This window comes from Thermobia domestica, chromosome 1 (assembly GCF_964235325.1).
Source record: "Thermobia domestica chromosome 1, izTheDome1.hap1.1, whole genome shotgun sequence".
In the NCBI taxonomy this organism is placed as follows: Eukaryota; Metazoa; Arthropoda; class Insecta; order Zygentoma; family Lepismatidae; genus Thermobia; species Thermobia domestica.
The window spans coordinates 122,584,058-122,596,665 of record NC_137454.1 but is presented as its reverse complement, the minus strand read 5'-3'; the positions used below and the strand labels follow the sequence as shown (position 1 = coordinate 122,596,665).

Sequence of the window (12,608 nt, the reverse complement as noted above, 5' to 3'; positions counted from 1 at the left end):
TAAACTCAAGAATTTTGACTGTGAATCCTAGAAGTATATATAGCAATTAAATTACTTACCTATTAACTTTTCCAGTGGATATGCTAAACACTCGTCTTCAACACTACTTTCACTATCGTCTATGTCAGTTAATATTTCGTCATTGTCTGAATCTGAGTCTTGTAAATTTATTATCATGGGCTAAAAAATGTAAACACAAAAAATAATTCTTCGAGCCTGATTTCGTAGCACTTTATTTTTATTTTTATTTTTATTTTTTTTTTAAAGAAAGCTCCGCACTTGTACTCGGTTTGCTTAAAGACATTGTTAACTATAATTTTGGAGAAGAAACAAACTACCACGAAAGAAAGTAACGCAGACACTGATGAATTATGTTTATGCTAGAAGAGAAGTTACGTTCCAACACAACTAGCACCTTTGTTTCCTTCTCAGTTTTCATAACAAATAACATTCTTGGGCTTGGTTTAGGTCACACAAAAACAATCCGTCTGATTCCTAAGCAAGTCCATATGATCGAGTTTGTTTTGGGATAATTTACGACACCATTCAGACGCCTGGTGCTTTTGAATCCCTGCTGGAGGAGGAAAGAGGGAATAAGTGGTCGCATATATGTAAGGTAGTGAAACGTGAAGAAAAAAAAACATACTGCGTTTTTTCTGTCGAATAAGGAAGAATTTATCCCGAAGTAAATTTCAAAACAATATTACGAACTTCCCATACTTTGGTCTTACGATGTTAGGCATATTTTATATATATATATATATATATATATATATATATATATATATATATATATATATATATAAATGAATCAGATTCCAAAGGCGTGTAGCCACGGGGGAAAAGGGGGCCCTGTCTTTCTAAACTATTTCCAACTCCAAAATGAGGTTCGTGGTATGTGTTTAATAAACTTATTTAATAGTTAATGCAAATGAGGGACGTTTATAATAAAATATGAAAATTTAAAAAAAATCAAACATCATCAATACGGTTTCTGTACCTAATTAAAACAACTAAAATTAACCATATGCTTTATATTCTCATTTCCCTAACTGGGAGCACACCGTATGAACTCTCTATTAGATTATTGCATAATAATATCTGAGTTGATATTTTTTCGAGTTTTTGTTCGTTTTCTATTTTAACCGATATAAATACAAAGTCAGATAAACAGACTGCTATAAACAGCATTTGTTTTCTTATGAATAGCTTATTGATTCATCTACAATCCGGTTTTCAACTCAGTACTGTCAAGATCCGTCTTTTGATAAGGTAGCATCGTGAAAATATAACATGTGTATAGTATGTATGGTGAGTTAAAATGCTTTCATATTCTGAAAGAGATCATTTGTTCTCCTTTAAATGTGTGAAAAGCTTTCCTCCCCCTGAAAGTAATGTTCCCCTAGAACAATCTGCTGGTTACACCCATGATTATTCTGTAATAAAAGTTGAGTTCTATTTCCAAATTGAAGAAAAATCCACTGGAAATTAGACGCGGGACTCATCGCTCGTTTTACTAATTGTTTTATATGGAAACCTTTGAAAGCGTGTATCATAACAACCAGTTGACTTAAAAAGATGCAGTTTTCACGTATATGTTCGTAATTCTTTTTTCTACTTCGTAAAGTGAGCAGTTGATGTGCTAATACAATATTTCTAATAAGCGCCTCTGGTATTGTCAAGATTCGCAGTAGCGCGAGAAGTCAGCGTGCAAGACTGCTTGTCGCGAATTGTCAACACCGCTCAAAGCCAATCGGACGCCGCGTGAAGCCAACTGAAGGCCATGCCGCTTATCATTTGAAATCTGCAATAGTATGTATATGCATGGTTAAAATTTAGTTAGCTGATGTCAAGTTGATATATGAAGAACATGACTAATTTTTACGGCGGACCAAAACGTATTCACCATGATTTTAAGCGTAGAAACACCTTCCCAGTTATAAAAAGTATAAAGTACTCATCCATAGGCCTCATAGTCAAATTGTAGGAATATTCCAGACACCAATACGTTCCGTAAACCATGACAAAGCATCACTTCATTTAAATAAAGTTTTCTTATATGCCATTTCGACATTAAATTTTCAAGAAGCAGCTATTTTCTTTCAAAGCTGAACTTGTATTTTAATCACAAGAACGCAGACGAATCATGACGTCACACATTGGAATCAGAGAAGCAATATTTCTCATTCACTGCTTTTCAACACATAAAATCCTCTCTCCAGACTACATAGCAACATCGTCAAGGGAACTACCTATCTTAGAGAATGAGTATCTATGATTAACACCTGATCTGAGTCATATGACTCCAAACAACTAGATACACTACCTGTGTATCATGTGTATAAAACAATTAATCAGAGTGATTTGCCTATGGTTGTACTTCTACATCAAGATTGATAATAAGAAACTAAGGTCTTCGTCCATAGTACCATAAACACCTAATTCTAAAAGACAAAGTTGGTCCATCTATTCAAAGGAACCACACAGGTACATATTAGGGATGGGCAAAACCCGTTTTTATAAAAACCGGAAAGGAACAACGAAACACTATTCTGGTCAGAAATAGAACCAATTTTGGAAAAACCGGAACTGGTTTTGAAGAAGACCGAAAACCAGTTTCGGTGAAAAACTGGCTTTTTGAAAATTCTCAAAACCCGGTTTCGGGTTTCCTAAAAACCGAAAACCGCTTTTTGTGCCCTCCACTAGTATATATATATATATATATATATATATATATATATATATATATATATATATCTGGTTTTAGGTACCTATCAACAAGGGTAAGGCACACGTCCATAGAGGCTGATACCTACAGGACTACAGATATCCATCTTAGAGCATGAAGTGTGCAAAATTGGCGCACCCCATCTACTGAAAAGAATCGCAGGGATATGTACTAGTTAACCATCAAAGAGAGTAGGTGTTCATTCATATGACCATGAACATCCATCTTACAAGTAACACTTCCCAATTGTAACGCTCCGATTTTGATAAAATTTGGCAGGTAAATACTACACATAAAATAAACGAATAAGTGTTTGGTTATTTCTACGGAAAAACTGTTTTAGGGGCAAAAGCCCCACCCAAAATTTTGAAAATTGACGCCCGAAAGGCAAAAACAAGTGGACCGAAGTGAACGAAATTGTGCACAGATATTGTAGACGTAAAATGAGGGAATAAGTGCTTCGTATTTTCCTGGAGAAAACAGGTGGGGCACGCACCCCTCCAAAACTTTGATCACGAAATATCAAAAGTGCTAATAACAGTATGTCAGATGTGTGTAAAGGACATGAAGAATTGCAACGAAACTTTGTGTAGCGACAATACGCAAAAAATGAACGAATACGTTTTTTATTTTCTGCGGAAAAACGGTTTCAGGGGGTAAAAGCCCCCATCCAAAATTTTGGAATTTGACGCCTGAAAGGCAAGAAGAAGTGGACCTAAGTGAATTAAATTTGCACAAATATTGTAGACACAAAATGAAGGAATACGGTTTCGTAATTTCCTGGAAAAAGCGGTTGGGTGGGGCACGGTCCCCTCCAAACCTTTGATCACGAAACATCAAAAGTGCTAATAACAGTATGTCAGAAGTGCTTAAAGAACATGAAGAATTGCAACGAAATTTTGGGAAGTGACAATAGGCAAAAAATAAACGAATACGGGTATTTTTATTTTGTGCGGAAAAATTGTTTTAGGGGGCAAAAGCCCCATCCAAAAATTTTGAAATTTGACGTCCGTAAGGCAAGAAGTGGAGCGAAGTGAATGAAATTGTGCACAGATATTGTAGACAAAAAAAGGTAATACGAGTTTCGTATTTCCTTGAAAAAAAATCTTGGGTGGGGCTCGGTCTCTTCCAAACCTTTGATCACGAAATATCAAAAATGCTAGTAACAGTATGTCAGATGTGTGTAAAGGACATGAAAAATTGTAACAAAACTTTGTGTAGGGATAATACACAAGAAACAGACGAATACGGATTTTTTTATTTTCTGCGGAGAAACGGTTTTAGGGGCAAAAGCCCCAACCAAAATTTTGATAGTTGTCGTCCGAAAGGCAAGAAGAAGTGGACCGAAGTGAATGAATTTGTGCATAAATATTGTAGAGGTAAGATGAGGGAATACGTGTTTCTTATTTTCCTGAAAAAAAAAATGTTGGGTGGACCGAGGCGTTGGATGGCGGAAGGAGTGGACCGTAGCAAATGAAATTGTGTGTAGATATTGGATATGTAAAATAAGACCTTTCGTGTTTCACAACTGTCTCCATCCGATTTCTTCAAATTTTTCAGATCAACAGTACAAACAGTAAGCGTATTTTATAGTATTTCAGGAGCCATCTTTAACCCTTACAATATTTTTCAGCATAAACAAAAAAATGTGTTGATTTATTTCCTGTTTACTGTTGATGTAAAAAATTTGAAGCAAATCGGATACGGACACTTGAAAAACACGAAAGGCATTATTTTACATACACAACATCTACACTTACTTTTATTTGCTTCGGTCCACTCCTTCCTGCGCTATCACGGTAATATTTACTGTTTTCGGAGGGGGCCTAGGCCCCAACACTGTTTTTCCGCACAAATTAAAACATCTTTCCTTTATTGTTTTGCAAATTGTTCCTATACGAAGTTTAGTTGCAATTCTTTATATACTTTAGGAACTTCTCACATATACTTATTTGCACTTTTGATATTTTGTAATCAACGGTTTAGAAGGCCCGTGCCCCACCCAACCGCTTTTTTTTTTCAGGAAAATACGAAACCCGTAATACCTCATTTTATGTCTACAATATCTGTGCACAATTTCATTCACTTCGGCCCATTTCTTCTTGTCTTTCGGGCGTTAGATTTCAAAATTTTGGGTGGGGGGCTTTTGCAACCTAAAACCGTTTTTCCGCCGAAAATAGAAAACCTGTATTCATTTATTTTTTGCGTATTGTCACTATACAAAGTTTCGTTGCAATTCTTCATGTCCTTTACATGCATCTGACATACTGTTATTAACACTTTTGATATTTCGTGATCAAAGGTTTGGAGGGGACCGTGCCCCACCCAACCGCTTTTTCCAGGAAATTACGAAACCCATATTCCTTTATTTTATGTCTACAATATCTGTGCACAATTTCATTCACTTCGGTCCACTTCTTGCCTTTCAGGCGTCAAATTTCAAAAAATTTAGATTGTTTCTTTTGCTCCCTAAAACAGTTTTTCCGTAGAAATAACAAAACACGTATTCGTTTATTTTTTGCCTATTGTCACTCTTCAAAGTTTCGTTCTAATTCTTCATGTCCTTTAAGCACTTCTGACAACTGTTATTAGCACTTTTGATATTTCATTATCAAGTTTTGGTTGGGTCTGTGCCCCACGCAAACGTTTTTTTTCTTTTTTTTTTTTTCAGGAAAATACGAAACCCGTATTCCTTCACTTTCCGTCTACAATATCTGTGCACAATTTCGTTCACTTTGGGCCACTTCTTTATGCCTTTCGGGCGTCAACTTTCAAAATTTTGGGCCGGAGCTTTTGCCCCCTAAAACCGTTATTCCGCAGAAAATAAAAGAACATGTTTTCCTTTATTTCATGTGTAGTATCTATCTGCCAAATTTTAGCAAAATCGGAGCGTTACACTTGGCAAGTGTTACTTGTTAGAAGACAAATAACTTCAAAACTGAAATTTTTATTTTTTGTCAACTTTTACCCATCAAATGGAAGAGCTCACATCTATTCAAAGGAATCACAGGGAACTAGTCCTCAATGTCCATAAGGAGAGAACGTACTACTCTATAGGACCATACGCATTTATACATTAGCATAAGACCATAAGCGTCCATTTTAGAGTATGAGAGGTACATGGTTAGTCCACCTCACAAGGGAAGGTCACGAACTTGCTGCGCTGAGATCCAAACGAGACAATTGTGTTTGTCTTTGATAAGCTATAACTAGACGACTCCCAAAGTTTTACGTGCTACCGGTCGGAATATCGTGAGTTAGAACATATTTTGCAATGTAAAAGCTACTACCTGGCACAATAGTTTGAACCGGGTCATTTATTCGGAAACGGTTGGGTAGATGGAAAACTCTACGAACGCGTATCCCATCATTTTCAAGGGCACACTTTTCGGAATAAAAATGTTTAACTCTAAGGGTGCCCCGCAGGGTCCCAGGCGGGGTCCAACTCAAAGTTTTGAAATGACAAGGTGTGTTAAGTAGCGATCGTTTGAAAGCTGTGTTATATGAAAGAAGATGGAACAAGTCTTGACTCTCTACGATAACCCTGTGTAAAATAACAGAGGGTCAACATGTAAACACAAACTTAATTGAAACCTCTATGGCCACCTTGAATCCATGGCTTAAAACCATGTCGAAAGTAAGGCACTACAAACTGCTGAAGCTAGGAAAACCAAATTTGGCATGAATGTTGATCAGTGAGCGTGGTTGACGAAAAGATGCGAAATGATAAAAACGCGACGTCTTGAGTTCAAAATGCCGCACAATGTATCACACGCATGTCCAGCTCAAACCACTGAAACTGGAGAAGTGAAATGTGTTATCTACATTTATTATGAATATTAGATACCCACAAAAGGTCAAAGACGTATCATCTTTAATCCAATATGGCTGCCATCGTGCAAAATGCGTTTGTGTATAAATGCTGTCGTGAAAAATGTGTTTGTATATAAATGCTGACAATTATGTTGCATCTGACAATGACAATTATGTTGCATGAACTCCTTCGTGGCTAAGCAGTTAGCATAGTAGCCTTTGGCGTGGAAGACCCGGGTTCGATTCCCGGCAGGAACTCATATGGTTCGGAATCCGTGTTAATCAGTACGTCCCGTCTCCTATAACCTGGCTGCTAAAAGGGACATTAAACTCAAAATCAACTCAACTCAATAATTATGTTGCATCTTCATTCATTCGACCCGTTGAAATAAAGAGATCTACAAGTTACCCGAACGAAATACAGAAGTTTTTGCCACCAGGCGGCAACTCTGACCGTCGCAGCAGACGATTGGAAGCATCATAGAACGGAGATACTATTGTTTTTTTAATTTATTTATTTGCCATTTCGATTATTTCTATTTATTTTTTTTATTCCCACTTCAATTTCTATCCTGTTTGTATCATACATAAATTAGTCCGTCATTGTGAACTCAAATTCTTTCATTTCATAACAGCTTTCGAACGATGGGCTTCTTAAGCCTAGAGCATTTTACTTTCAGTATTATACGTTGCTTTTGGATTTACTCACTAAAATTCAAGAAAATTGTAGGACATGAAGTCTTGAATTGTAAGTTCTATACAGTAATGTATTATTATTATTATTATTATTATTATTATTATTATTATTATTATTATTATTATTATTATTATTATTATTATTATTATTATTATTATTATTATTATTATGTGGAACTTTAACTGTTTCGGCAGTTAGCATTTTGTATTGTGAACCCTTATAACATCAGTTGCTTAATATTTTGTACTACTAAAGACTAAACGTTTTAAAATGTCAATATCCTCTTGTATCTATCGCAGTATTTAAGTGTGAAGGTAAATGTTTAGTTCAAGGAATAGGGTTGACAATTTAACTTCTTACATTTAATTAACAATACGTATAGACATCTTTCGGGAATTTGCCGGGCCAGAGAAGATGTCAATTAATTGTATAGGCCCTCAGCGCCCATAGCCTGCAAATTACAAAGGGGAAAGGGATCTGAGGAAGATAGCATTAAGGTAAACAACCATCGAAGCTTCCTTTTCATAGAGGGATTTATTCCAGGGCGCTGTTCCCCTTCCTTCCGTTGCCCCTAAGTAATCTAAACTAGCATATTTACAAGAAATTCATGCTAGTTTTCATGTACAGTTCAGAGTATACATCGGTAGTAACGTTTTTAGCCTCAACGCCACTAGAAAAAATATTGAAGAATAATTATACGAGTACTTACGTAAATCCATTCAATGCTTGCCATAATAAGAGAAACTTAATTCTTAGCAACGGTTTAAGTGTTGAGACCTTAAACAGGGTTTTATGAGTTAACAATGATGAATTTAAATTATTAAAAATCATGGATAATGAAAAGTTTCTTTCTAATATCTAATTATTAATTTAAATAAACTTGAGACCATAGGTTTCTAAACACTTCGCTCACAATTTCTTTAACATGATTGGAAAATGTTAGTTTGGTGTCAAAGGTGACTCCAAGATCCTTAAACTCTTCGATATTTTAGTATTGACATTCCAATGCAATAGTTATATTTTAAAGGTGTGTTCTTTTGCGAGTATGGCAGCATTTATTTCATTTTGTAGAGATACCGAGTCATTGACATTAGTAACACATCTTCCGAGTCTTAGATCACCTGCATATAGTAGGCTGATTGAGGGCTCCTCAAGTCTCAAACCTGACCCACTTTAATTTTTAACCTTAATTATTGATATTCCCAATTGCCTCCAAAATCCATATTGTCAATTACTCTGTATCTCTACAAAAGGAATATGAATGTTTATTTCCAAATGGTGTCGATTCAATGATCTAAACTTTAATGTAAATGAATATTTTATTATGTCATACTCGCGTAAGAACACACCTCTAAAATATAATTATTCCATTTAGTAACAAATATTAAAAAGATCGAAGAGTTGAAAGACCGCTGGGTCACTTTTAACATCAAAGTAACATTTTCCAACCACGTTAAAAACTGTGAGAGAAGCTTATAGAAACCCGGGGATAGGATAAAAACTGGAAGGGACTTCAAGAAACAAGACACATTAAAACGTTATATAACTCAATCATTAACCCCTTGGCTTCGAAACCTTTGAGTTGGACCCCACCTGTGACTCTGTGGGAACCATGGGGCAAGGCAATTTTACTTTCAATCATTATACTTTAAAAATAATGTCACACGTGCTTTCCTGTTTTCACATTTGTCTCACCGTTTCCGATTTATAAGAGTGGTCATGGACTTTTCAATTAAGTTTTTGTTTACATTTTTGACTCTCTCTCATTTTGCACAGGGTTATCGTAAAGAGTCGAGACTTGTTCCATCTTCTTTCATTTCACAACAGCTTTCAAACGGCATGCTACTAAACCCCCTTCCCATTTGAAACTTTTGAGTTGGACCCCGTCTGGGACCTTGCGGGATACTCTGGGGCAAACTTTTGTTTAACCCCAAAAAGTGTGCCCTTGAAAATGATGGGATACGTGTTAGTCGAGTTTTCCCTCTACCCAACCGTTTCCAAACAAATGGCCCGGTTCAAACTATTCTGCCAGCTAATAGCTTTTATATTACAAAATATGTTCTAACTCACGATATCCCGAGCGGTGGCACGTATAACTTTGGGATTCGTCTAGTTATAGCATATCAACTGCAAACACAATTGTCTCGTTCGGATCTCAGCGGAGCCAGTTTGTGACCTTTCCTTGTCAGCTATCAAAGAGGACAACAGGATACGGATCTTAATAGCCATGAAAGACAGTGAAGTACACTTTTATACAACTATAAGTACTCAAAAATAAGCATATACCCATCTTAAAAGTAAGGAAAAGGTTGAATCACTCCACCCATTCAAAGCAACCATACGGGACCTTAATATGAACAGTCTAAATTTATAGTAAGTCCTATAGAATATTTACCAAATTTTATTTTTTGGCTGTTCTCAAGTTGAGGAAGTTACCTAATATCTTCTTCCCAAATTTTGAGAGGGGTGCACTATGGCACTACTGTGCTATGATGGAGAATTGACCCGTGTACTCGTCAATATGGTCATATGTTGTAATAAATCCTCAATTAGAGAATAAATTAAAACAAAATTTGACCACGTGGTAAAACGTATAGCTTGCGTATATTTTTGGCATTTTTTTAATCCATGGAAGAAAACAAGTTAGGCCAACCAAATTTTTAGAGATATATATACTTTAGTTCTGTAGAGCAATTACTCACTTTTATATTTTGACAATTCCCAAATATAAAGGACTGGCCAATGTACCGATGCCAAAACTTGGAATTAGAAAAAATCTTTGAGTTTTACGTTCCACGCTTATGCCGGTTAGGCTAAAGGAGACGGTGATGATGAGTAATGAATGAAATGGTGGAATGAAGAAAGTGGGAGGAAACGGGAGAACCCAGAGAAAACCCACGCACACAGTGTTTGTCCACCACAAAGTTCACTTGGCGGGGGCTGGGATCGAACCCGGGACCCCAAGCACCAGAAGTGAACGCTCTACCACTGAGCCACCGCAGTCCCAACTTGGAATTAGAATTGGTGCATCAAGATACCCATGTCAACTGGATGAGAATAAGCCCTTGTATCCATCTATATGATCGTATGTTGAAATAATACCACATCTTAGAAGATGAATTACAATAAAAACGACCTATGGCAAAACTTATTGCTTAAGTATATTTTTTACCCATGAAAGGGGACAACATGGACCACCCATATTTAAAGTGGTATACATAAGTCCTATATAACATTTATTAAATTTTATTTTTTGACAGTTTTTTAAACTTAAGGGTGGGCCAATGTACCCCTGTAGAAAATTAAGAGGAATGCATTGAGGTATCTAAGTCCTAAGAAAGAAAATTAACACATATTCCAATCCATGCCATATAACGTGACAATGCCTAATCAAAGAGAATAAATTAGGTCAAAAACTACAATTTTAGAGGGGAGTGATAGCTTGTATACTTGTGCCAGGTGCCAGGTCACGTGACTTTTAACAGACGATTAGAGCCGAACAGCTTACACATTGGTAGACACTGCTGAGAATTGTTCGTTGAGGATGAAATTACATATTATTCATTGGGGAAAATCTACTAGAGCCGATTTTTGTTTAAATTCCGACATTTAGTGGTTCTAAAGATGTAGATGCCTACAATCCATTGAATGTTTAATAAACTACAATCTCCTTTTGAAATCTGCAATATTGAACTGAAAAAATTTGAAGCAATAATTGCGTACTTAAACTACCGTAGAGGGCACTGTGACTCAGTGGGGCAGTGTTCACCTCTGGTGCGTGGGATCGCTGGTTCGATCCCAGCTCGCGTCAAGTGGGTTTTGTGGTGGATAAACACCGTATTCGTGGGTTTTATAGGGGGTTTTCTGTTTTTCCCTAATTTTTTCATTCCATCATTGTATTCATTACTCATCATCACCGTCTCCTTTAGCCTAGCCGGCATAAACGTGGGACGTAAAACTGAAAGATTTCTCATTTCATTTTCATTTTCCTTTGTAAACTGCCGTAAAAGTGAGCGGAAATGATTTGTCAAATTTGAAACATTTCTTTTTGTGTTTTGCAGATGTGATGTGCCTGCCGGATCCTCAAGTAGATACAGTGATCAATCTTTTTGGTTCTCTCAATTCTCCCATCAGTGGCATCGATACTGTGGGAGCTAAAGACAGGTAAGCTACTTTTATTCCAGAGAGTCATTTGGGGCTCAAGGGCGTCAATTTCCACCCTGAGTTTGATATTTGTAAACATTTTAATTAATGAGATAATAATATACGGAAAATCTACTGACACCTTTGGTTTTCCCTCCCTTCATCCCTCAAAGCAAAATCTGAAATGACTTTGCTGTTTTATTCAAGGAGTGTTCACAACAAAATGTGCATTTTTGTAAGTGAATATAGCACCTAATACCTTTCAAACAGAATCAGTTATTGGAAGATTTTTCGAAATAGATATGCCAAGTAAAATCCCTAAGTCATTCTGTAACATACTTGAAAATATCAACTGTGAAGGTTTTGTAATATAAAGTTCTGCTATTATCGTCAGTTTCAGTATGCTGAAGTTAGCAAGTGCTTGCAATCATTTTTTTGAACAAGAAATCGTTGTTTGAAAATTTTAGTTTGAATACTTCAAATTAATCATAGGAATATAGAACTAAACATAATTATCAGTAGTTTAGCATCCAGACTCCGTTTAGGTACGTCACCACAAACATTTATAAAAAAAAAAAAAAACTTTGCTATGTACATTTGATCTCTCTAGTTTGATGTTCATGATCTTGCTTTCCTTAAATGTATTATGCGAGCGAATGTTTCATATTAACATCCAAATTGAATATCTATAAACAGTTCTCTTGTATGAGATAACTATGAGATGAGGTGCACTTGACAACACAACACGAGGGTGATTGTTAGAGGACAGATGCAAGTTAATCTTCTCGCTTGAGGGCTGTTCCAAGCATTGATGAGAGACAAGGGGAAACCCTGTTAGTAACAGAGAACTACTGTGCGGAATATGACTGTATATCAGGTGGAGGATGGTCGATGAGAAAAGCACAAGTGAATGGAAGATCGGGATGATCGGGTAGTAGAGTAATGATACAATTTGAAAAGAAGGGAAAGAGGAGAATGTGTGATGGGATGTAAAAGATCAAAGTTTGGTATAATAGTATCACGGAGGAGTGGGTGATGAAAATTGAGACGTGTCTGAAAGTAATTAAGACGAAGTTTTTCGAGATGGAATAGGATGTGGGGAAAAGGCATTCGATCGTACAGAATCTGAGTTGAGCTGGGAAGTTTAATGCGGTAGGCTATACGAAGGGCGTGTTGTTCTAGGACTTTAAGTTTGTGGTAATAGGAAGGGGGAGCTGCAATCCAGGC

General features: G+C 36.4%; 1 protein-coding gene and 1 long non-coding RNA gene across 3 annotated transcripts in view; one reads left to right on the top strand and one right to left on the bottom strand.

Moving 5' to 3' along the window:
• LOC145688531 (transferrin-like) overlaps nt 1-12,608 on the top strand; it is a 92,891-nt gene that overhangs the window by 20,004 nt on the left and 60,279 nt on the right. For both annotated transcript variants that reach the window (XM_081762904.1, XM_081762909.1), the window contains exon 2: nt 11,300-11,402. In XM_081762904.1, the coding sequence (XP_081619030.1) occupies nt 11,300-11,402 (103 nt within the window). The remainder of the gene's footprint in view (nt 1-11,299; nt 11,403-12,608) is intronic.
• The window catches only part of LOC145688562 (uncharacterized), a 94,930-nt gene that overhangs the window by 68,489 nt on the left and 13,833 nt on the right, over nt 1-12,608 (bottom strand). The gene's annotated exons all lie outside the window — the stretch shown is intronic.